Genomic DNA, 25262 nt, shown 5'->3' with positions numbered 1-25262 from the left:
CTTTATTGTCTGTATTTGACTCTCCCGATTGGGACTAATCTGAATCTGAGTAGTAGGAACCTGTTTTAGTAAAAGATGCCATAATCGTTTTGGGTTACTTGAAACACTGGGGATCTTAGTTCAGACTTAGTTTTTTTCTGACGGAAGACTCAATGACAGAAGTCAGCTATTCGGACGAGTTAAACACACACACACATACACACGTGAAGCTTGACCACTTCTGATTTTCATTCTGAGTTTGAAAGAGAGAAACAACACCACCTGCTTACCCTTCTATTCCTGATTAATTTCTACCCATTTGTTTATCTTGGAATTTTAGTTATTCATTGTATATTTTTAATAGGGATATGCGATCTGTTCAGCTGCTCGAGTGTCTTTGGCTCTATTTGTTGGTGCCTTTGTAAGCCATGCTGGTATTTTGAGTGTGAATGTCCTAATCCCCAAGGTCTTCATTGGTTTAATCGTTGGACCCATGCTTCCATCCAGGTTTTCAGCTATGACCATGAAATGTGTAGGAAGTGCAGCACTCGAGATGGTGGAAGATGTCCGAAGACAGTTCAACACAATCCATAGTCTCACTGAAGGCACCGCAAAGCCCGACTATGCAACCTGTGTCAAGATCTCCACAGATGCATCCATCAAGGAAATGATCTCACCTAGTGCATTGGTCATGCTTACTCCCCTCATTGTTGGTACCTTCTTCTGTGTAGAGACATTAGTTGTTGGCTTAGCTAGTTTTATAGTTTCCGGTGTTCAGGTACTTACAACACTTAAAATGTTGCAGTGAATTCATTGTTTTCGAACTTCTGAAAACAACACCATCTTGATTAGCTTTTCTACGCGCCCTTTTATGCATTAAACCCTATTGATTTCCTATGAACATCTTGGAGCATTTACTTCCCTATATACGCCCTAGTTTTGTCAATAAATCAAAGGGCATCCCAAATGAATTTGACTATGTTCTCTCCCAGGTCTCTGCGTCAAACACTGGTGGTGCATGGGATTATGTCAATAAGTACATTGAGGTAACATTCGTGTCATATTAATTTTTTTTGAAGAAAGACTATTTATTTGTCTAGAGATGTTCTTTCGGACTTTAGCATAAGGTCAATCTTGGTTTTGTGGTAATTAGGCTGGTGCATCAGAGCACACAAGGACTCTTGAACCTAAAGGATCAGACCCTCATAAGGCAGCAGTGATTGGTCAAACAATCGGAGATCCTTTAAGGGACACATCAGGTCCATCACTTAATATCCTGACCAAGCTCATGGCGGTGGAGTCGCTTCTCTTTGCTCCTTTGTTTGCCAAACAGGGTGTGCTTCTGTCCGAGCTTTTCTACAATGTGATCTCTTGCCGCCTCATGGACAGGAGCTGATGGTGGATATGGAACATGAAATTTTTTTTGTTTTTACAAGTCTTTTTCCACGATTTTGTATATTTTTGTAATGGGAGAAATGGCAAACAAGGTGTTTGCTCGTAGATATTGTAGTGCTGGATCTCTTCCGGCAACTAATATGGAGGAAAAAATTTTGGAATGAAATAGCTGGTGGGAAAACTGAATCGGTCGAATATGCATGTAATATTGGTGGTAGCGCGTGTTCTTCTTCCCCCACTGATCAGCTTGGGAAAAGTAAATGGAACATGAAGACACTTCGCCACTTACCGAACTCTATATTGCATCTTCTGGAATGTGCAATCTTGGGGGTAACGGATCCTATGCTTTATATGGCAATGTGTTTTCGTATGTTCTCATGGCATGTGGAAGATCATTACTTGTACAATATAAATTGTCGTTATTGTGGGACATCAAAGACTAGGTATGGAATTCCTGGTCATGCAGCTCCTGAGTTTGAAAAGGTAGTTCCTGGACGTGTATATACTCGAGATATTCCTTGTAACACCCCAAATCCATATTTCCACGTCGGCCGCCATAAAAACCTAAACTTAAAGCATTTCTCCGCAGAACAGTAAACATATACGATATACTCATCAAGGAGAGGGTATAGTATCGAACATGAAGCTCAAAAAGTAACAATAAATCAACTACTGAAACTTTACCAAGTTTCTCAAAACTCACAGGATGTTTCTAAATCATCGACACAAATGTCGGTCAAGATAAAACATAAATAACACCAAGTGTTTAGGAGATACAACTCCAAATAACTACCTAAAGAAAGAAAGAAAATCACTAAAGAAACTCCTCCAAGGCTAACTATGACTCAAGCAGGTGGCACTTCCCGATTTCCTTGTCCTGAAAAATAAAAGGTTGGGTCAGACCCCAACAAGTAGATTTCGAAACCTCTAAAGCCTCAATAGACAGTTTCAAGAGCTACCAAAACAAATAGACAACACTTATCATGAGAAGATGTCCAAGTATAGTATCCGATTTGTGACCATTAGAAATAAAATGTATCACATATGTAACAAACAACAAAAAGCGACATGACGAGTTGGTGTCCACCTTATGTAAGAGTGTGGCCCACAAGGTCATCCATTGTGTTAGCGCCGACCCCATACGCTCCATACCTATATCACATCCGGTAGAGAGGGTCGAACCAACCACACTACTCTTACAACCCTTCACCAACTCCATCACGTCACACATACATAATACACCATTTGTAATAAACAACCAAAAGCAATATGACAAGTTGGTATCCACGTTGTATGGGAGTGTGGTCCACAAGGTCATCCATTGTGTTAGCGCCGACCCCATACGCTCCATACCAATATCACATCCGGTAGAGAGGGTCGAACCAACCACAAAACTCTCACGACTCTCCACCAACTCCATCACATTACACACATATAATAGCATCACACCACAACATACATAAATCAAAATCCTACTCGATAGCATATTACGACATACGAGTTCCATATTTGTAATTTTGCAAGTAATGAATCAATGATGATAATAGCCTAAAATTCTCATATCATGTTGAGTTCTAGGGCATGTTCATGTATCTATATAAAGAGTATTGTCCAATAGTGAGAGCCATATAATTATAAGAGCTATATACTAAAATCATGGAAAATAGAGAGGTTTAGCCCTAAATATCATTGTAATACATGAATCTAGCATGGAAATGTAAATGAAGGTTGTATGGTTCATCAAGTATGTCATAATAGCAAATATCCTCAAAATCTAACACATAGATGAGATTCAAAGTGACCAAAAAAGATGAGTTTGTACAAATATAGATCTACTACTTCTAGCATATATATTTATGTCAAGAACCCTAATCTATGTTCAAGTAATACTAAAATCTAGGGTTTGTGGTGTTATCTAATTTGTCTAGGTTTTCTATAAAAATGGTTATTCAAACCCTAGAGGAGTAGAAATCTACCTTAGATCCAAAGCAATGTAAGCCCCACACCAAGAAAAACAAAGAAAACAATCACCAAGCTCCAATCCTTCCTTCCTTCTTCTTAGCCTTTCTCTCTCTAGAACCCTTAAACTCTCATTCCCTCTCTATACTCAAAATGAGGCTGCTTAAGTTTCAAAATATAGAAAGGGAAATGAGGGGACAAAGTGGGCGTAGGGTTTCAATGAAGTGGGGCTCTAAATGGGTGTTACTATAGGCACCCTAAATATTAGTAGGAGTACTACAATCTCCCCTCCTGAAAGAAAATTTCGTCCTCGAAATTCAACGTACCTGGTGAGAGGAAGAGATGAGGATAACGGAGTTGCATATCATCCTCGCGCTCCCAAGTAACCTCTTTATCATTGTGATGATTCCACTGAACTTTGACCATGGGAATAGTCTTTCGGCGAAGCACATGCTCTCTTCGATCAACGATGCGAACTGGTTCCTCCTCATATGATACATTTGGTTGGAGCTCTAAATCATGGTAGTTAACCACCAAATGTTGATCCTCATCTCTCACATGCTTCTGAAGCATCGATATGTGAAATACGTTGTGTACTCCTGCCAAACTTGCAGGCAAGTCAAGACGATAAGCTACTTTGCCCACCTTTGCCACTACCCTGAAAGGTCCAATGTATCTGGGAGCCAACTTTCCTTTCTTACCAAACCGTAAGACGCCCTTCATAGGTGACACCTTCAATAACACCTCCTCTCCAACGATAAACTCCAAATCTCTACGTCGTTTGTCAGCATAACTCTTCTGACGACTTTGAGCTGCTTTGAGCCTACTCCGAATTAATGCAATCTTTTCAGAAGTATCCCGAATCACCTCTGGTCCTTCTAGTTTAGCATCTCCTGCCTCTGTCCAACATAATGGTGATCGACAAGGCCTCCCGTATAATGCCTTGAAAGGAGCCATACCAATGCTAGATTGGTAACTATTATTATATGCGAACTCTACCAAGGGCAAGTGATCTTGCCAACTACCACCAAGATCTAGTATCGAGCACCGTAACATATCCTCGAGTACTTTGTTGACTCTCTCTGTCTGCCCATCGGTCTGAGGGTGAAAGGCTGTACTAAAGTGTAATGATGTTCCCATAGAAGCTTGAAAGCTCTTCTAGAACCGAGAAGTAAAGGATGAATCTCTATCTGACACAATAGACACTGGAACTCCATGCAACCTGACAATCTCCTTAATGTAAAATTGTGTCAGTCGATCTCCACTATCTGTCGTCTTCACTGGTAAGAAGTGAGCCGACTTAGTCAGCCTATCAACTATCACCCAAATGGCATCAAAGCCTCGACTCGAACGCGGTAAACCTGTGATGAAGTCCATCGATATGTTCTCCCATTTCCACTCTGGAATAGGCAACGGTTCTAAAAGTCCCAATGGATGTCGATTTTCTGCTTTCACCATCTGACACACCTCACACTTCCTCACATGTTCAGCAACATCTTTCTTCATTCTGGACCACCAATATTGCCTCTTCAAGTCTTTGTACATCTTGTTACCACCAGGATGAACAGTGTACTTACTCCGATGTGCCTCGTCTAATATATCCCGTCTCAAGATTGGATCTGCCGGTACAATTAACCTCCCTTGGAATCTCAATCCTCCGTCCTGTCCTGTACTGAACTCAGTTTCAGTTTCTTGCATTAACAAAACCTGTTTCTGGCACCACTCATCGTTAACTTGTGCATCCACGATACGGTTCAATAAGGATGGTCTAATAACCATACTACCCAGAAATAACGAGTCAACTCCTGACCCAACCATATCAATGTCATATGTTGCCACATCCTCCAACATCTTCCACTGATTCATCATCAATGCGGCTATGATACCCCTTGGTTGTCGACTTAATGCATCAGCTACTACATTAGCCTTACCCGGGTGGTATTGTAGCGAGAAGTCATAGTCTTTCATCAACTCTAACCATCGGCGTTGGCGCATGTTCAACTCCTTTTGCGAGAATAGATACTTGAGGCTCTTATGGTCGGTAAAGAGATCAAACTTTTCTCCGTACAAATAATGTCTCCAAATCTTCAAAGCAAACACTATAGCTGCCAACTCTAAGTCATGAGTTGGATAATTCTGCTCATGCGGTCTCAACTGCCTCGAAGCATAGGCAACCACCTTATCACTCTACATAAGAACACAACCCAAACCCTGAATTGAAGCATCAGTGTAAATCACTAACCGAACACCACCCTCAGGAATGGTCAAAACTGGTGCAGTAGTCAATCTCGTCTTTAGTTCTTGAAATGCCAAGTCACACTCTGTAGACCATCGAAACGGAACTTCCTTCTTAGTTAGGTTCGTCAAAGGACCTGCAATACTCGAGAACCCCTTGATAAACCGCCTGTAATATCCAGCCAATCCCAGGAAACTACGAACCTCCGTCGCAGATGTGGGTTGCTTCCAATTAAGCACTGCCTCGACCTTAGAAGGGTCGACTGATACTCCGATGCTAGAAATAACATGACCCAAGAACTTTACTTCTTCTTGCCAAAATTCACACTTCTCGAACTTAGCATACAACTGATGTTCCATCAGTCTCTCTAGTACTTGTCGCAAGTGATCCTCATGATCTTCCTTAGTTCTAGAGTAGATAAGGATATCATCAATAAATACGATGACAAACTTATCTAAGAAATCTCGAAATACCCGATTCATCAAATCCATGAAAACTGCTGGAGCATTAGTCAAACCAAAAGGCATAACCAAAAACTCATAAGAACCATAACGTGTCACAAATGCAGTCTTAGGAATGTCTTCTTCTCTAACCCGTAACTGATGATACCCTGATCTCAAGTCAATCTTCGAAAACCACTTGGATCCTCTTAGTTGATCGAATAAGTCATCGATCCTCGGTAAAGGGTACTTATTCCTCACAGTAACCTTATTCAACTCCCTAAAATCAATACACAACCTCATCGACCCGTCTTTCTTTTTAACAAAAAGAACAGGCGCACCCCACGGGGAGCTACTCTGGCGTATGAAACCCAAGTCAAGTAACTGTTGAATCTGGTCCTTGAGCTCACGTAGTTCAACTGGAGCCATTCGGTAATGAGTTTTAGCTATCGGTGCAGTACCCGGTTCCAACTCTATGCAGAAGTCAACCTCTCTGCGTGGTGGCAACCCTGGTATATCGCTGAACACCCCATGGTATTCACATACCACATCAATCATCTCTAGCCTCTTACCCATCACCGGATGCTTTATCAGTTCCACGTTACCCAAGTGCATCTCCCTCATCTGTCTCGTAAGTCCAGACACAACCAACACCTCTTCACTCGGAAGAGAAAATGTGACCGTCTTGGCAAAACAGTCCACAAGTGCATGATATGAAGCAAGCCAATCCATGCCTAGGATGACATCATAGTAAACTAACTGAAGTACAAAGAGGTCTGAAGCAAACTCTCGTTCACCTAACTTAATAATGCACCCCCGACAAATGTGGTCTATCACTATAGACCCACCCCAAGGTGACGATACAACAAAAGGGCTCACACATCGATCTAACACAATAGGCAAAGTGCGTACAAAAGAAGTAGAAATAAATGTACCTATGGCACCAGGATCAAATAATACTCTTCCCAGATTACTATGAATAAGAAATGTACCTTCAACCACATCAGCAGGTGCTCCAAAATCCCTAGGGACTACGGCATTCAGCTGCTGACCCCGTCCCTGCAACCTCCCTTGTTGATTATGATCATGTTGTCGCCCTTGATTATCAATTCGAGTCTCATTCTTCTTTGGACAATCAATTGCTTTATGACCCTGCCCATGACAAGTGTAACAAATTCCCTGGAAAGCTCTCTGTCTTCCCCAGTTGCCATTCAGTGGTTCTGGTTGTCCACCAGTTGCTACCACTGCTCTATCATCCCCATCTGTACGAGGCCTCTTGCCATCACGCTGTCCATGATAGCGGTCACTTCGATTCTTACCACCGTTCTTGTTGTTATTACCACTCCATTTCTGTTTATGTCCCATCTCTCCCTTGCCACTCCTCTGCTTCCTCATCTCTTGAATGTAGTCATCTTGTGCCTTAGCACATGTCACCACTTTCTGATAAGTGTCAAAACTAGGTTGCCCAATGATTTGTCTCGCAATGTTAGGTAACAACCCATTCACAAACCTTTCAATCTTATACTGTTCAGTAGGGATCAAGTGAGTTGCAAACAATGACAGTCGATGAAACTCCTGCTCATACTCTAAGACTGCCTGATTCTCTCCCTGCTTCAAATTTTGAAATTCTCTTGATACTTTCTGTTGTGTTGAATATGGAAAGTAATTTGCCTTGAATACATCCTTAAACTGTGTCCATGTCATAGCCATAGGATCTACTAACCGAGCCTCTATATCCCACCAAGAAGCGGCATTTCCTTCCAACTGAAACACTGCCATTCTCTGCTTATACACATCTGAGCACTCGAGATTCTGCAAAATTTTATCCATCTTCTGGCACCATGCATGTGCTCCTAAAGGTCCCGCGGTTCCATCAAATACAGGTGGCCCCATCTTCGTGAAATGGTGATAATGTTGCACCCAAGTCATCTCAGTCGGTGGTCTCTGATTCACCACCGGTACCACAAGACCTCCTGTTTCCCGTGTTGGAACCTGAACCCGATCTCGCTCCTGCATTTTAGCCTCCGCTGCAATGTTGATCAAATCTTGCAACGCAGTTGCATCAATGGTCACCGTTGCCCCTCCATTCGGATTTTGAACTGGAGTTGCACTGCTCTCAGCCTGCGCCGTTGTACCCACAGTTCCTGTTGATCCTCTTTCCTCGGCAAGGACTCCTCGACCTATCACCTTGCCTGCACCTCGGCCTGTCCCCCTGCCTACACCTCGGCCTGTACCTCGGCCTCGGATGCGAGCAATACGACGTCCCTTACCAATAACTCCATCTCCGTCCATGAATCTAATCAAGAGAAGAATAAGGAGATAAACTAAATTAATGTCACGCACAAAAACCAAGGAAAGATTAAAGTGCCACTACTGCTTCTAACTGTCTAATAGCCCTAGACGCAATCCCTAGGATTTATGAACCAAGAGCTCTGGTACCACTTTGTAACACCCCAAATCCAGATTTCCACGTCGGCCGCCATGAAAACCTAAACTTAAAGCATTTCTCCGCAGAACAGTAAACATATACGATATACTCATCAAGAAGAGGGTATAGTATCGAACATGAAGCTCAAAAAGTAACAATAAATCAACTACTGAAACTTTACCAAGTTTCTCAAAACTCACAGGATGTCTCTAAATCATCGACACAAATGTCGGTCAAGATAAAACATAAATAACACCAAGTGTTTAGGAGATACAACTCCAAATAACTACCTAAATAAAGAAAGAAAATCACTAAAGAAACTCCTCCAAGGCTAACTATGACTCAAGCAGGTGGCACTTCCCGATTTCCTTGTCCTGAAAAATAAAAGGTTGGGTCAGACCCCAACAAGTAGATTTCGAAACCTCTAAAGCCTCAATAGACAGTTTCAAGAGCTACCAAAACAAATAGACAACACTTATCATGAGAAGATGTCCAAGTATAGTATCCAATTTGTGACCATTAGAAATAAAATGTATCACATATGTAACAAACAACAAAAAGCGACATGACGAGTTGGTGTCCACCTTATGTAAGAGTGTGGCCCACAAGGTCATCCATTGTGTTAGCGCCGACCCCATACGCTCCATACCTATATCACATCCGGTAGAGAGGGTCGAACCAACCACACTACTCTTACAACCCTTCACCAACTCCATCACGTCACACATACATAATATCACACCATTTGTAATAAACAACCAAAAGCAATATGACAAGTTGGTATCCACGTTGTATGAGAGTGTGGTCCACAAGGTCATCCATTGTGTTAGCGCCGACCCCATACGCTCCATACCAATATCACATCCGGTAGAGAGGGTCGAACCAACCACAAAACTCTCACAACTCTCCACCAACTCCATCACATCACACACATATAATAGCATCACACCACAACATACATAAATCAAAATCATATTCGATAGCATATTACGACATACGAGTTCCATATTTGTAATTTTGCAAGTAATGAATCAATGATGATAATAGCCTAAAATTCTCATATCATGTTGAGTTCTAGGGCATGTTCATGTATCTATATAAAGAGTATTGTCCAATAGTGAGAGTCATATAATTATAAGAGCTATATACTAAAATCATGGAAAATAGAGAGGTTTAGCCCTAAATATCATTGTAATACATGAATCTAGCATGGAAATGTAATCGAAGGTTGTATGGTTCATCAAGTATGTCATAATAGCAAATATCCTCAAAATCTAACACATAGATGAGATTCAACGTGACAAAAAAAATGAGTTTGTACAAATATAGATCTACTACTTCTAGCATATATATTTATGTCAAGAACCCTAATCTATGTTCAAGTAATACTAAAATCTAGGGTTTGTGGTGTTATCTAATTTGTCTAGGTTTTCTATAAAAATGGCTATTCAAGCCCTAGAGGAGTAGAAATCTACCTTAGATCCAAAGCAATGTAAGCCCCACACCAAGAAAAACAAAGAAAACAATCACCAAGCTCCAATCCTTCCTTCCTTCTTCTTAGCCTTTCTCTCTCTAGAACCCTTAAACTCTCATTCCCTCTCTATACTCAAAATGAGGCTGCTTAAGTTTCAAAATAAAGAAAGGGAAATGAGGGGACAAAGTGGGCATAGGGTTTCAATGAAGTGGGACTCTAAATGGGTGTTACTATAGGCACCCTAAATATTAGTAGGAGCACTACATTCCTGGCAATCCAAGTTATTCCCATGCTCCGAGGAAGCTGGTTATGTACCTTACTGTGAGGTAAATTTCGATCTCAACTTCCAAATTCTTGAAGACGTGCCCAAGTTTTCGCCTTTATCCAACAAAACTGAAGAGTTAATCAAATATGATGTTGTAGAACCTTGTATTTCTTCTGCAGCATCAACTCTATGTTCGTTTCTAGCGACAAAAGAAACCTTTTCCACACAGAATAACAATCATGGATATCCCACTAAGACTTCCGAGGATGTAGCAGTTAGTACGTTAAAATCTTTGCAAGATAATCAGTTACACGACAAATTCTCGACTTTAGTTGGAGAAAGCTCTCATGGATCTCAAAATTTGAATAGTGGTGTGATCACCAAGATGATGATTCTGTTACAGAAATGTTCAGGGTGAAACAAAGATCAGTTAAAGTAAATCAAAGGTCTCATAACAGTACCGCAAGCTAAAAAAATTCCGACCAACAGAGGCTGAAACAGTTGAAGAAGCCCCACCTAGAATGAAGCTCCCATCAGTTACATACATCAGACTGCAACAATAGCAATATAATTGACGGATGATTTAACTCAAACTCAAGAGACAATGTCAATGGGGGAGATATCAGATTTCGAGCTAAACCCAGAACGATCACCTACAGAAGTTGGGACCGAGCGGATAAGAATCAGACGTCCAATAACGAAGTATATTGGGAACAGGCAGGCAGGATCGAACAGTAGTAGATAATCAAGAGCCGACAGAAATCAGGATCGAAAGTTAATTCCAGTGCTTGACTATGCTAACTTCATTTTTAAACAATGCAAGGATCTATAAAATTGGAGGAAGCTACTAAACTTGACAGTGAAGATCAAATGACAACAATTAACCGTCTCGCCTTTTTTCGCTCTCTCGGACGGGCACCTTTCATTTTTAAATGTTCTGTATAAATTGGGTTGTTTGATCATTGCATTTTAGTGAAACTTCAAGATAAAAAAAATACTTACAGGGGTCCCCTTTAAAACTCCCCTTTCTATTTTATCTAACAAGAAAATGCTTATCATGCAAAACATTTGAATTTAATTTAGGTTTCATAAGTCTAGCTTATTCGTACACTAATAACAAGTAAAGTTATGAACAACTACTTGGCGAAAACGAAGCAGCCTAGTCTGTTGTTGCAAGTCAATTGTTGAAAGAAGACTTTGGCCTAGAGAATGGTCTGCCGAAAGCTAGAATTCTCGCGAAAGGAGTACTACCATCAGCAACTTCATTGCGGGTTTTGTCTTCTTTTAAATCATTTTCATTGAAAAGCAACATATGATCAAGATCTCTCAACTCTATACTCTGGAATAAGTTCTTTCGGCGCCTCCTTGTAAGAACATCATCGAGCCCTCGGATAAATAGTTTTACCTTATCTCCAATCGATTTAACGAAGCAATGTTGAACAACAAGATTTACATATTCTTCTCTGTTCATACTACACACAACCATAGTGCTACCTCCAGGACACAACTCCACAATTTTCCTACACCCAGATTCATCTTCCTCTTCAGTCTCCCAGTCAAATGTTAGTCCCAAACCATCCGAGTCTATGAACTTAGTTTCCATCCCTAGAATATCTTTGCAACTCTTGTACATATATGGATCTGCATCTCGTATATCTTCCAAAGTAATTATAGATTCGGCTAATTGCAAGAAAAACAAGCGATCCAATCCAATGCCTATTTGTACGTCATGCATCAATACTAAAGCGATCACTCTACCACAAAATCGATAATATTCAAGTTGTTGAGAATCCACTTTTGCTGCAAACAGGACAGAATATATATATATATACATATACATTAGAGAGATTGACTGAAGTTTGTAGAAATTTTTGAAGTTGCGAAGTATGAAAATGACCAAAAACATACACAACAATCATAATGTTGAAATAAATTTTGAAAATGCCGTACCTGGATTAGGATAAAGCCTCTGAGGGTCATGTGGGCATGACAAGAATAAAGAATTTTGTAGGGTGAATAGATGTTGGCATACCCGGAGGAGCCACTCCTTGAAAACGGCAGGACCAGCAATATCTGCCTCATTTTTGAACTGAAGGATGATTCCATTCCGCAACAAAATGGGGTTTGCGTGCCCAACCTGCTCAAAAGAATCAGCAAACAACTCTGACATGTCAATAAGTACCTTCATCTTCTGTGGGTGATCAGAACCATTCATAACCTGATCCGGGAGCATCATTATGATCAAATGCCTTCGAGATTCATTATTTATTAAATCTTTATGTTTAAGAAGCCATTGATGATCATTGCCTCTCTTTGATTTCATAATAAGTTTATTTATTGAATCACGGTGAGAATACAAGCACGAAAGGAAGTTCTTTTCTGCAGGAAGGTACAACTTAGACATCACGTCTAACTCCTTGAGAACTAAGAGGTAATAAGACCACCCATGATTAAATTCACATTCGGTGCATCTTGTGAACTCGACCCCATCATCCATATAAGTCAGACCAAGATCAATGCTGTTCAGTAAGTCACTAAAATCATCATAAAATGGTTTGAGCTCCTTCACATAATATGACTTGCCCACATCTAAAGCCACCATAGAAAGCGAGTCAAGCGACATAACATTCAACCTCATATGTTCAATAATTTGCGTATACATATGAAGTGTCAATGTGGAGAACTCATCAATATCACTATCAAATCGTGATTTTAACCCAGACGGCACTCTGCAGAAACACGACTCCCGGATCAACTTCATATTCACAAGCAACTGTTTCATGACCTCCTTTATAAATGGGTAAAGGTTACGAACTAAAGTACTTGGGTCGGAATACATGAAAAATCTACTAGTGTTTCTGGGACCAATTGATATCAGTAGAGATTCATAAGTTTTGCGACAATCGTAGTACAATAAACGTTCTGAAGTTGTTTTGTAATGACGGAGAAGATTGCAGAATCCTAAAACTGAACAAGCAAATCGATGTTGAATGAGTATGGGAAAGGAATGAATGTTAGGATAAAGAAAGAGACGAATTGATTCCTCGGCTATCTCTTTATTAATTCTTATGGGAGATTTGTATAAATAGAAAAGTGTATCAGGCATTTCATATAACTGGAAAATCTGCATATGCTCTAGCTTTTTGCGATGTTTGGGGGTTATACTTAAGTAGTCCTTAATACTTTTTATAACAAATTTTCCTCTCAATTCATAATCATCATCACAATCACTCCTATTAATCAGGCATGAAATAGAGGTAGTCAAATTTCTCAGGATTCTTAATGCTCGCTTATGGTACTTCTGTCTTGAGAAGAATAACCTAGTATGCTCCATGACTTCTATAGGAGGTATGAATTCAATCTCATGTGATTCAGTTTTGGAGATTTTTTTGTCTCCCATCTGCTTGATATAAGGAAAATATCAAAAATTTATATTCTACACACCAAAGCTAAATAAATTGTAAAAATTGAAACTTTCACAGTACAAATACTAAAAGGAAGCTAATTTAGATTAGGAAGATCACAATGGTACTTCAAATTGCATGTATTTGATGTTCATACCTCAGAATAGCCGAAGATCTTTTGAAGGGTAAGTTAGTTCACTCTCTAGCTAAAGGTCCAAGTTCTTTAAAAGTTTCTCTCTCTCTCTAAGAAGATCTCTGCCTCTATAATGGAGTTTCCTTCTACAATCGTCTCTCCTTACAGGAACCTTCTCTCTCTATATCTAGAATGGAGATTCATTCTAAAATAGCTGAACGGAAGTTTATGTTACTCCAAATCCTGGGCCCTTTAGGCGGTCTCCTCATAGCCTTTAGTAGGTCTAGATTTTCTAAAAAAAAAAAGATTTTCTGAAAAAAAAACCAGAATAGAAAGTTTATATTATTCCATAACCGGCTCCTTTATAGCATCTACAATGCATCCCTCCATCTTAGAAACTCTAAGCGCCACATATGATTTATCTACAATGCATCCTTCAATGTTAGAAACTCTGAGCGTCACATATGATTTTAGAGTTTTTTTTCTTAAAAACTCTCTCAACTGCAACATTCTATTTGGATTTCTAGGATGATGTGTCGAAGGGTGGAATAGAGATATCTCAGGAGAAATGGATTGCACTCTTGAGATATCTCTAATTGTCTAATTCATCAAAATTTGATTTTCAATTAATAGAAATCGAGTCTTCTATATTTTCTACATAATTAATTATTTATTTACAAAAATAACTATGCCGCATAAGTAAATAAGATAAGTTTAGAGTTTTGCATTGGAGAGACAAAAAATTTAGGATATCTGTTTTCGCCACCTAGGAGTGAGAATCCTAATTGAATTTTGACACATAGGACAACTAGAGATTTTTTTTAGTTTTGCATTGGATATGCTCTTAGAGCATCTCCAGTGCAACACTCAAACTTTAAATCTTATAGTGCCAAATAGGATTTTTTTAGAGTTTTTCTTTAAAACTCATCTCCAGTGAAAAACTCAACATGAATCTCTAAAGTGATGTGTCAAGATTTATTTTAGAGATCCTTAAGAGGTCACTCTAAGTGTCACATTAGCAAATTAATTAATTTAATTTATACCAAAACATAGGTTTTTAGAGTTTATTTTGAGTGTTGTATTGGAGAAGGTTTTCCAATAGAGTATCTCTAAATGGTCTATTTCTTATTTGACCATTTAGAGCTTTAATTTTCATACTTCGCACGTAAGATTTTTGGAGTTTTTCTTGAGTATACTCTTAGTCGGTTTCCTTCTAGCATCTAGGTCTTGATTTTTCAAAACCTACTTGGGTTATTTCTAATGGCTGCAACATGAGAGAAATAAAAATACTTTCCTAAGTAGAAGCATTTTGTCTGTTAACAAAAAAAAAGTACAAGCATTTTATTACAACTAGTTAACTTTCGTCAACTATTAAATTTTTGGCATCCAATAATGACCACAATGATCGTTGATGGAACCGGTCAAAGAACGCCCGAACGTTAGGTGATTAACGAACGATCACTAGGCGGTCTGCCCCGTGCCCCTCCAATTTATAGGAAGCATGCCCGATTGTCTGTATACTCGTGCTTATAGGACTTGTCCGCATTAAAGCTGTTGAAAGTGTCTTAAATATGGGTTGATATCGAACCCGGTCGGTCTTGGCGCGGAATTTTGGACCCGTTAGCAGAGTTGTTACTGAGACATGGCTGTTATGCGAAGCAGGGCTCTGAGGCAGAGCTGGTATGCGAAGCACGGCTTATGTCGGTTATTAGTGTTAGAGTATCCATGTGTATTTCGAATCAAGAGAGTCGGTGAGGCGGTGGGATTAGGGTTTTAGTGGTTATATAAACTAAAACCCTAAGGAGATATCGTTGTCTAATTCTCACGAATCTCTTGTGTCCTTGTTTGCTTATCATAGTGGAAATCATCGTGCCGTTGTCGCCGTGGAGTATGTCTCACCAACCGAACCACGTAAATGTATGTGTTCTGCTTGATTGTTCTTTATTTCCTATTGCTTTTCTTGGATTACTTGTGTCTGTCATAGAAAACTCCCTGATTGCCATAACAAAAACATCTCCAATGCAAAACTCAAAAGAAATTCAATTTGTCTTATGTGTCAAGGCTCAATTGAGTTTCTCTTTCCTAGATGTCAATATTGAGATCCTCAATTCAAAAGACATCTCCAATGCAACACTCTAAAAACTTAAAAATAACTTAGGTGTCATTCCTAGATGGGTAGATTTGCTTTTAATATTGAGTGGCGAATTGAGATCCTCAAAAGAAATCTCAAATATTGAGTTTCTTCTTGAGATATCTCAACATTAAGAGCATCTGCAATGCAAAACTCGAAACAATCTATATTCATCTTATGTGTCAAGGTCTAGTTAAGATTCTCACTCTTAATTGGCGGGAATAGAGATCCACAATTTTCTTGTGTCTCCAATGCAAAACTCTAAACTTATCTTAGTTACTTATGTGGTCTAGTTATTTTTGTAAATAAAAAAGAATTAATTCCTATTTGGCCCCTACTTTGTGACCAGCTTCCTTTATGGCATCCCATTTTTCATAAATTCAAATATGACCTCATTTTTTAGTGTAAATGTCGTAAGTACCCTTCATATATATATATTTTTTCAAAATAAAGTTAATTATAACATATGTATCCCACCTCACATCTCTCTCTCTCCAACTCACCTCTCTCTCTCCCCAACTCACTCTTGTCTTCTCCGGCGAAGCTCGCCGACCGGAAAACTTTTCGACCGACGACCTAAACATAGAAAGAAAATTTCCCATCTTTCACTTCATCGGAGTGTTTAGAGAGAGATAGAGATGAGAGTTGGAGAGAGAGGGAAAGAGGTGAGGTAGAGAGACAGATGTAAGGTGGAAGTGAGGTGGAATTTCATGTGTTATAATTAACTTTATTCTGAAAAAATATATATATGAAGGGTACTTATGACATTTACACTAAAAAAAGGGGTCATATTTGAATTTATGAAAAATAGGAGCCCATAAAGAAAGCTGGTCACAAAGTAGGGGCCAAATAGAAATTAACAATAAAAAATTAATTACTTAAAAAAATATATAAGACTCGATTTTTATTGGTTGAGTATCAAATATGGATGAGTTAGACAATTAGAAATATCTCAAGAGGACACTCTAGAAATAGAGTAACCTCTTGACATATCTCTAGTCCACCCTCGACACGTCATCTTAAAGATCCAAATAGAGTGTTGCAGTGGAGATCCAAATAGAGTGTTGCAGTGGAGAGAGTTTTTAAGAAAAACTCTAAAAATCATATGTGAGACTCAGAATTTCTAAGATTGAGTGTTGCATTGGAGATGCTCTAAATGATGCCACATCATTTTGAGATCTTAATTGAGTGTTGCATTGGAGATAGTTGTTTATAAAAAACACTCAAAAATACTAGGTGGCACTTTGAGTTTTTCAAGTTGAGGGTTGCATTGGAGATGCTCATACCCGCCCATATGAACCCTTAGATCTCCTAGGTTTTATATGAACCGTTAGAGTTCCACCCTTGGGGTTTCTCTATATAAGGTTATAAAACTAAACCTAATCACTTTTTTTTCATCTTTCTTCTCTTTTGATCTAAGCGGTTGAACCATATAACCCCCTCTTCACCCTCTCTCTCTTCTTTAAATCTTCTTAACGCTTCTTCCCTTCCTCTTTAGTCTCGTTAAGCCACCACATTCGAAACGAAACGAAACGAAACATTAAGATCTATTCCTTTCGGGTTCCCTCTGTGAATAACTTTAACGAATATAAACAAGATCTCCATCTTGTTTCATTGTTTTTGTTCGATACACGTACATTTTTCATACTCTTCTCTTGATTCTGTTCAAAACTAAGTCGATATAAAGTCAATTAAGTTAGTAAATTCTCGAATCTTTTTTCTTATTTTCATTTTCTTTATTGTTCACATGTTATTTCCTTTTTCTTAGTTTTATCTTCTTCTTCATCTTGCATGTCTTTGACATTGACGAAATATCATTACGGGCATCGACAACTAAATAATTGCATATCTAGTTGATCTAAACTCGGTAAGACTCGTTCACTAACTTTCCCTTTTTTTTACTTCATAACTTTTTAGTGTTTAAACCATATTTCTTCCCGTTCTTTCTTATTTTCATCTTCGCCTTCATTTTGTATGTCTCTGATTCTGAAAAAACATCATCACCATCGGCAACTAAATAAATTCAAATCTAGTAGATTAAACTCCGTAAGACTCATTCATTCACTTTCCCTTTTCCATTTTTTTAGTTTATAAATTTTTTATTGTTTAAATCTTTGTTCTTCCTTGTTTTTTTTTTTACTTCTTAACTTTTTATTATTTAAATCTTATTTATTTTCTATTTTTTGTTATTTTCACCTTCTTCTTCATCTTGCATGTCTCTAACTCTGACAAAACATCATCACCATCAGGAATCGGCAACTAAATAAACCTCAAACTCTTTATTGTGTAAATCTTTGTTCTTAATTATCTATTTTTCCTGTTTTACTTATACCCCATTCTCAGATTTTATTCCAGGACACAACAACACCACTGCATAAACTTTCTTTTAAGTTTGTTGCCCCTCTGATCTAAAATTTGCAACCACCTATGTGACTCTGTGACTATGAATTTAGTTGCCGCATATTTTCGTAAAGACCAAAATCATCCAAAAAACGGTCACTAGTTGACTACGGTCACTAGTTGACGACGGTCACTAAGTCAAAAAAGACCACAATCCGAATGGGTCAACCCGTATCAATTCAACAGGGAGGTTGAGTCAGAAAGAGGTTTGCCACTCAAGCCTAAAATTAGGAGGTCGATATGATCGTCCTATAGGCGCCTAAGCCATACCTTGACTCAAATAAAACCAGGTCTGTCCTGAGATTTAAGAGAATGACTAAAGGGTCCGCGTAAGTGGGGTCGATACCTCAATCTCGAAACATGGGGGTTAGAAGCGTGTCTAATGATTTACCCAGTTAATCCCGAAATCCTATCAAAGATTCAAGTCAGTGAGGATCTTAAGTATTTATTGTATCTCATAACTATTAAATAGGAATTTCAATCTAACACGGTGGATCTCAGCCGCCTCAATTAACATCACCTATCAATAGTCGGTAAAAAAAAGTCTATAAAAGGTAATGAACTCATCAGGAAGAAGGCACAAACACAAACGATGCTCACACCAAGATGACAAGCTAAGTCTCAAGCTTGAGGATCAACCAAAGGTTCAATTACTAAACTCAGGATCACTCAATAATACTTTATATTTTAACTGCAAGAGCAATTTGACTGTCTTAAGCGTGGGAGAGGTTTTCGAGTTCCTTGCAGATTTTGCCCCTCAGATCTGACGAACATAGCAGGCTTTAAGTAGCAACCTCAACATCTTAATATATTCCAGGAAGACAAATTTGACATCAGAATGTATGAATCTCAAGATAGCTTTCATGTTTGGTATTGTTTGTGTGATGATTGTTGTATTCTGTTTGACTGAGAATCTTATGGATTTGAATGAAAGAAATATACAGGTTGCCCCTGTTTTATGCAACATATTGATGTTAATTCTTAACATGCCCCACATAATGATTTATGTTACTATGTATTCAGAAGTTGTGACCCTAAGGACATATAAAGATATTTATATTCAGACTTAGAGTCTTCAGACTTGTGAAAGCCAACTCGAGGATCGACCTCATAACTCGATATGATTCCTTGTTATGTTCTAGGACATGGTCAAGTCGGGTCGCTTCCTGTTTATGATAGTTGATTCAGAGTTGGTGACATGGTTTTGTGATGGTTTGTCAGAATATGATGGTTAAAACTTTTTTGGACTTGTGAAGGTCGACTCAAAGATCGACCTCATTTACTGGATATGATCCCTTCTAGTACTTGGGAAGGTAAGTTATTTCATGTTTAAAATGGTTGATTCATAGTTGACAAAAATACAACATGGTCTGGGTTATTATTTTGACCAAAGGATATCAAATTCTAATTGTTAATATGTTGTTTCTTAGTCTTGTTGTTGGTTTATGTTTAATAGAAATAATAGTAAGTGTTGTAGGTTATGAACATTGCAACTTGATCATCTTCTGGTCCAAGTACCACAACAGATACATGCGTTCCTATTTTTATGTCTTCTGCTACTGATGTTGTTGTTGCAGCTGATGCAATTTGAGCTATTAGATCCTTTTGATGGGGCTAAGTACGAGGACAAGGACGATGACAATGAGTCTCCACCGTCTGCTCCTTCAGCGCAAGTGGCTTGAACCCAGAAAAAGTGTCAACTTCTAACATTTCTCTTATTTTGTCTTGTTTCATACTGATGATGTCTAAAAATGGCTTTAGATTATCATTTAGGATAAAAAAGATTACTGCTTCTAATATCGAACTGTTCCCCGTCTTTCGAGGACAAATCCTTGGATGAACTCCGAAACCTCTCCAACGGCAAGTCAATAAAAAATTCTTGTAGTTAAAGAATTGAGTTGAAAGTGCAAGTTAGGGATTTAACTTTGGTTGATTTCTTACACTTGTTTAGGGTGAACATGTTGCTTGATTTAAGCTCGTTTAAATGATTGGCATGAGTGACGGTGAAAATCCCCCAACTTCTGATGAAACTACTATTTTGTAGCTTGTAGAGAGATAAGTTTACTAATTTAAGGATATTCCGTAATTTGGGTGGATTGTATTGTTGGTCTTCTAAATTTTGCACATAATTCTTGAGTTCCAAGTTATTTATATTCTTAATATATTTTCCCCATCATATGTTGGATTAGACTGTAGCCCAGGTTGGGAAAATAATAGAAACAATTATACCCCCTATATTTCAAGATTAAGGTATCGACCCCAATTTTGCGAACCTCCCCTGCTTATAGGGGTGAACAATGGTTGGCCAAACCGACCAAAGTGAATCAGCCAAGCCAAACCGTATGGTTTTAGGCCAAACCGAACATTGTTCCACTCGGCTCGACTGAAAAACCGATTAACTGGTCGCAGGTTAGTTTGACTTTGTCTTGGGCTTTTGAAAACCGAATAAGTCGAACGGACGAACTAAATGGAGTATGTTGTATAATATACTAATATAAATTAATATTCAATACTTGATATTTTTTGACATTGACACTAAGAGTCATTTCATTTATCTGACATTTATCGGTACATCATGAATATAATATGTGAAGGATATTTCCTTCGACCAAAGTAGCAATGCGCACAATTTGTCAGATAGGACAATTGATAAACAAGAACATCAAATCCGGACGATTTAGGGATCGTAATATTTAGCTAGAAATCAACTACGATCGTCCAATCACGGGGTGATTCTCGGCTAACTTCGTCCGCATCCTACATTGGGTTACACCAAGAGTGTCAATTTGATCGAAGATATGACTAGAGGGATGCAACATAAAAGTATGGATTAGATCCATAAATATGTCCAAAGGCCGAAAGGCAAAGATAGTAAAGAGTCCAAACCAAAAGGAGTTTTGGGTAGGGGCTTAAAGCCCATGAGTGGGTCGGGCAAGGCATGACCGACCACATTATAGGGGGCCGGCCAGACCTAGCCCATTAGGGCATATAGGTGGCCGACCAGAATAAATAGAAAGGGGTTTCTATTTTGGTAAAACCCTAAGTTTGTTTCAATCACTACAAAAGTACGAGTTATTTGTGACAAAATTTTTACGACGGATACCCAGGGGCGGTCGCAAATACTCGTGATATTCTGACGAGTCATTTTACATCCGTCGAAAGTGATAGGTATTAAAGACGAGTTCTTACTTAACAACCGACGTAAATACTTACGTTGCTATTTGGTAAAAACATTTTGTTCTAACGACTCTCTCTACCTTCGAAAAAAGTTCCTATTATGACGGTGGAAAAGGTTTTTCCGTCGGAATAGGAAACGATTTCCTGGGGCCAACATTTTCTGCGAAATATTTTCCACAAAAACTATTTTTGTCGACTTTTATCCGTCAAAAATAGTTCCCTTGAAAATTCCCACCATATATTTCTCTCCCCCTCTCTCTCTCTCTCTCTCTCTCTCTCTCTCTCTCTATCTCTCGCGTATCGATAATCTCTTTCACCATTTTCACTCTTTAAAAACTCTTTCACCTTCAAACCGAACTCCATCTCTTACCTCTCCAAAATTCTCAGCTCGAATTTAGGGCAAGAATTTGGACTCAATTTTTTGTTGCAAATCATCACCCAACGAGTTCACCTAAGGTTCATCAGATCGAGGTAAGGTTTAAAGATCTTCTTCTTTCTCTCTTGTGGTGAACTCATTGTTGTCTAACTCTCAAATTTCTAATTCTCTTTCTCTCTCTACAAATCAAAAGCTCCATCTTGGAAAGATTTGAAGCTCGGTTTTGGTACCAAATTACCTCCTAATAGCAACTCGATTTGAAGGTATTCTTCTATACCCTTTTCGGTGTTTTGAAATTTGTGACATTAATCTGATTTTGCCCTAAATTGTGTCCTAGATTTCTAATGTGACGAATTAAGGAGAAATTGTCCTAATTGCATGTTATAAGTGTTCTGAAATTTTTGAAATTAATCTGATTTTGACCTAAATTATGCCCTAGATGTCTAATGTGGTGAATTTGGGAGAAATTGTCCTAATTATATGTTATATTGTTTTGTTTTTCCCCTTTCTATGGGAGCTATTAATGTAATGTAAATATGATTTGATTAATGAAGGTTTTTTTTTCACATCCATGGTTTTTTATCTTTGTTTCCCTTCCATGAAAAAAGAAAATGTGGCTGGATAACTACGTCTTTCTAGTTTATTATAGGGTAAACGAGTTTTGGTTGAAAAGTTAGAGATCAAAGTGGTTAATCCAAGAATGAAATATGTAATAATTTTCTGTTCAATATGCCATGAGTTTGCCTCAATTGAAAGTAGAGTTCAGTTTAGCCATTGATTTAGGATTCTCAGTCTGCTGTAGCGTTTATTGCTGAGACTTCTTCTACGATGCTTGCATTAGTAGAAAACCGATAATTTTTTTGTACTACTTGAATATGAGTTATTTTATTTCCTTGCTCTTATCGAGATTTGGTTACCACTTGCATGGTTATTTCTTTGGGAGCTTGAAAAGCGTTCTTCGTGACTGGATTGGTGGTCTGGATGCTGCTATTTTTCGTGTGGTTTGATTGCTTAAATTTTCTTGCTATAAAAGATGACCTAATGTACTTCCCCATTTGTTAACATGGACTTCACGACCCTTACTATTGTTCAATTTTAGTTCGATGGTAACTTATGTGTTTGTGATGTATTCATAGCAGATGCCTTGTGCACTGATTATATGTCACAGACTCACAGTATGATGATGGAATGATCGTTCGAAAATAGATATTACATAATATAAGTACGTAATTTGCGTCGTTGGACTAATTCATATCGTGGATAGAACGGGTAAATGAGATATTTGAGATTTGGAGAAGAAAATGAGACGCTTGATTTTTTTGGAGGTAAGTGAGATTTACCGGGTTAGAGAGGAGATTGTTGGGAGTCTTCGTGAATGAGTTTTAAGATAAAACCTTTTGTGGGTATTGAATCATAGGAGAAGAAAATGCGATAGAGATGGTTTATTTAGTTCAAAGTTCACTTGTTTTACAATTTGGTTCCTTCCAGTTACCCTTTCATCCATCTTCGTTCTTTACTTACCTAAAACCCGATTAATCTATCTCCTCTATTTTACTTCCTAATTGGTAACTTTACATTTACATTTACAATTTATCAAACTAGATTCGTATACATTGCTCATATTGAACCCCCCGTCCCCCTATTGATTTGTGCCCAGAATCATGAAGGAGATGTCCTTCGACCAAAGATGCAATGCGAGCAATTTGTCAGATAGGACAATTGATGAAGAAGATCATCAAGTCCGGACGATTTGGGGATCATAATATTTAGCTGGAAACAAACTACGATCATCGAATCACGATTAACTTCGATCAGATCCTACATCGGATTACACCAAAGAGTGTCGACTTGATCAGAAGATATTACTAGAGTAATGAGACATATAGACATGAGTTAGACTCATAGATATATCCAAAAGGCCACGCAAAAGGGTTAGTGATGGGTCATGAAAATGTCCCATGTGAGTCGTTTAATTTAGCCTAGTTAGTTCGTTTCGAGTCTTTATTATAATAAAATGGGTTTGTTTTCTTGATAAGTTGTCTTTTACAGAGTTAGGTGTGAAAACGGTTTAAAAAGATTAAAAAAATACACAAAGGGTATTTTAGTCATTTGGAGTTAAGGGCATTCTAGTAATTTAGTCAAGGTCAGTATATAGGTGAAAAGTAGAGTCCAAGACAAACCTGTAGGAGGAAACGAAAGTCGAATCGGAGTGCGGATGAGCAAACTAGGCAAAGTCAAATATGAAGTCAAATAAGGGTGACTAGCGGGAATACTTCGGGAGACTTTCTAGCACACGGTATACGGAGTGAGAAGTGGAGCCCAACGGAGGCCGTCACATCTAAATTTCTTGTTCGCGCTGAGCATCGACATGGGCCTTAAGAGCATGATCTATTTCCGACGCAACTCAGTCCCATAGTCCCAGCACGAACGTTTTAATCTTGTCCATCCGTTGCCGCGTATCCCAGATCTGACGGTTGCTGAACGTTTTCCCTATTGTTATGCTTCCGTGTTACCCGTAGATGCTTAGTTAGATGCTCCCTAAACCCATGGCTTAATATGGACCATCCACTTCCGCGCGCCCTCCATCTGACGGCTACTACTTGCTGCCGCTCCGATTTCATTAGCCGCGTAGCATGTTAGCATTCGAATTTCAACCAACTAAACCCTAGCCGCCAGACATTTGTCTAAACGTTAGGGCTTGTGTATTTTAACCCCCTACATTTCCAGAAATAACCCTCTCATTTCCCATTTCTCCCCATTAAACATATTTAAACCCCCAACCATATAAATAACCATTCAATACCAATTATTTGGTTAGACTTGAACAACCCTCTCATTTCCATTTCTCTTACCCTTTCTCTACTTTTTTCTTATCCCCTTTTAGCTTCTCTTTCCCCCTTTATCTTTTAGTAGTGAAACCCTAAAATCATATTCTCCTACCATCTTAGCCACCTTCATCTCTTCTTCTCAATTTCCTTTCTTTTCTAATTTCTAGATCTACGTTCTAATGCTATCTCCCCACCATTTCTTTTCTACAACCAATTCCTTTCTAATTTCTTTTCTAAATCTCTCTACTTTCACCTATTCTCAAAATGCTATTATCTGGATTTGGAGCATAATTTGGATCATACTTGGAAACCATTTGGAGCAAGAAGTTGGGTGATTTCTTTTCTTTGTCTCATTTATTTCCATGTATTTGGTTTTATCAATGTATATGTCTCTAAATTTAACGAGTAGCTAATTTTGTATCTAGGGTTTTAGAGGAAACCATATTTGATCTTTCTTGAAAAATGTTACTGATTAATAAATCTTTCTATTGAGATTTAATGTCTATTAATTGCTATTTCATTATTCATGTTTCATAATTAGGTATATCATGCTTTTGTTAAGTTATTAGATGGAATATATTTGTTAGATGATGAATGATTGTTAAGGAGTATAGTCTTTATGTGATAGTCAATTATA

General features: G+C 38.4%; 4 protein-coding genes across 5 annotated transcripts; 1 reads left to right on the top strand and 3 right to left on the bottom strand.

Annotated features, from left to right (window-relative positions):
* Nucleotides 1–502: 502 nt before the first annotated feature.
* On the top strand, nucleotides 503–1375 carry LOC147531951 (pyrophosphate-energized vacuolar membrane proton pump-like). Its single transcript, XM_086649871.1, has 3 exons — nucleotides 503–757; nucleotides 972–1025; nucleotides 1133–1375. The coding sequence occupies exons 1-3, from the start codon at nucleotides 503–505 to the stop codon at nucleotides 1373–1375; spliced, it is 552 nt and encodes a 183-aa protein (XP_086505997.1).
* Nucleotides 1376–1939: 564 nt separating this feature from the next.
* Nucleotides 1940–10170, bottom strand: LOC147531949 (uncharacterized). The gene has a single exon (XM_086649179.1). The coding sequence runs from the start codon at nucleotides 8299–8301 to the stop codon at nucleotides 5521–5523; it is 2781 nt and encodes a 926-aa protein (XP_086505305.1). The 5' UTR covers nucleotides 8302–10170; the 3' UTR covers nucleotides 1940–5520.
* Nucleotides 3610–5112, bottom strand: LOC147531950 (uncharacterized). Its single transcript, XM_086649870.1, has 2 exons — nucleotides 4877–5112; nucleotides 3610–3991 (listed from the first exon to the last, which is right to left on the bottom strand). Exons 1-2 carry the CDS (start codon nucleotides 5110–5112, stop codon nucleotides 3610–3612), a joined length of 618 nt encoding a protein of 205 aa, XP_086505996.1.
* Nucleotides 10171–11191: 1021 nt separating the features above from the next.
* On the bottom strand, nucleotides 11192–14120 carry LOC147531948 (E3 ubiquitin-protein ligase UPL5-like). 2 transcript variants are annotated; one of them, XM_086649174.1, is made up of 3 exons: nucleotides 13738–14120; nucleotides 12127–13576; nucleotides 11192–11976 (listed from the first exon to the last, which is right to left on the bottom strand). In XM_086649174.1, the coding sequence occupies exons 2-3, from the start codon at nucleotides 13574–13576 to the stop codon at nucleotides 11354–11356; spliced, it is 2073 nt and encodes a 690-aa protein (XP_086505300.1). In that variant the 5' UTR covers nucleotides 13738–14120; the 3' UTR covers nucleotides 11192–11353. The 2 variants fall into 2 exon arrangements, with proteins under 2 accessions (XP_086505300.1, XP_086505301.1); XM_086649175.1 differs by having other exon boundaries at nucleotides 12127–13143; nucleotides 13738–13964.
* Nucleotides 14121–25262: the final 11142 nt, after the last annotated feature.

This window comes from Eschscholzia californica, unplaced genomic scaffold (genome assembly GCF_041429995.1).
Source record: "Eschscholzia californica isolate CP2 unplaced genomic scaffold, dmEscCali1.0.p SCAF_6, whole genome shotgun sequence".
NCBI classification, from domain to species: domain Eukaryota; kingdom Viridiplantae; phylum Streptophyta; class Magnoliopsida; order Ranunculales; family Papaveraceae; genus Eschscholzia; species Eschscholzia californica.
Note: the sequence above shows the minus strand (reverse complement) of the source record. Positions and strands in the feature narration are given on the sequence as shown.

Coding starts and splice junctions, on each gene's coding strand:
- LOC147531951 (XM_086649871.1), top strand. CDS start 503: ATGAAATGTGTAGGAAGTGCAGCACTCGAGATGGTGGAAGATGTCCGA. Junction 758..971: donor TTATAGTTTCCGGTGTTCAG/GTACTTACAACA, acceptor GTTCTCTCCCAG/GTCTCTGCGTCAAACACTGG. Junction 1,026..1,132: donor ATGTCAATAAGTACATTGAG/GTAACATTCGTG, acceptor TGTGGTAATTAG/GCTGGTGCATCAGAGCACAC.
- LOC147531950 (XM_086649870.1), bottom strand. CDS start 5,112: ATGGTTATTAGACCATCCTTATTGAACCGTATCGTGGATGCACAAGTT. Junction 3,992..4,876: donor CATCCTGGTGGTAACAAGAT/GTACAAAGACTT, acceptor TGGACCTTTCAG/GGTAGTGGCAAAGGTGGGCA.
- LOC147531949 (XM_086649179.1), bottom strand. CDS start 8,301: ATGGACGGAGATGGAGTTATTGGTAAGGGACGTCGTATTGCTCGCATC.
- LOC147531948 (XM_086649174.1), bottom strand. CDS start 13,576: ATGGGAGACAAAAAAATCTCCAAAACTGAATCACATGAGATTGAATTC. Junction 11,977..12,126: donor GAGGCTTTATCCTAATCCAG/GTACGGCATTTT, acceptor TCCTGTTTGCAG/CAAAAGTGGATTCTCAACAA.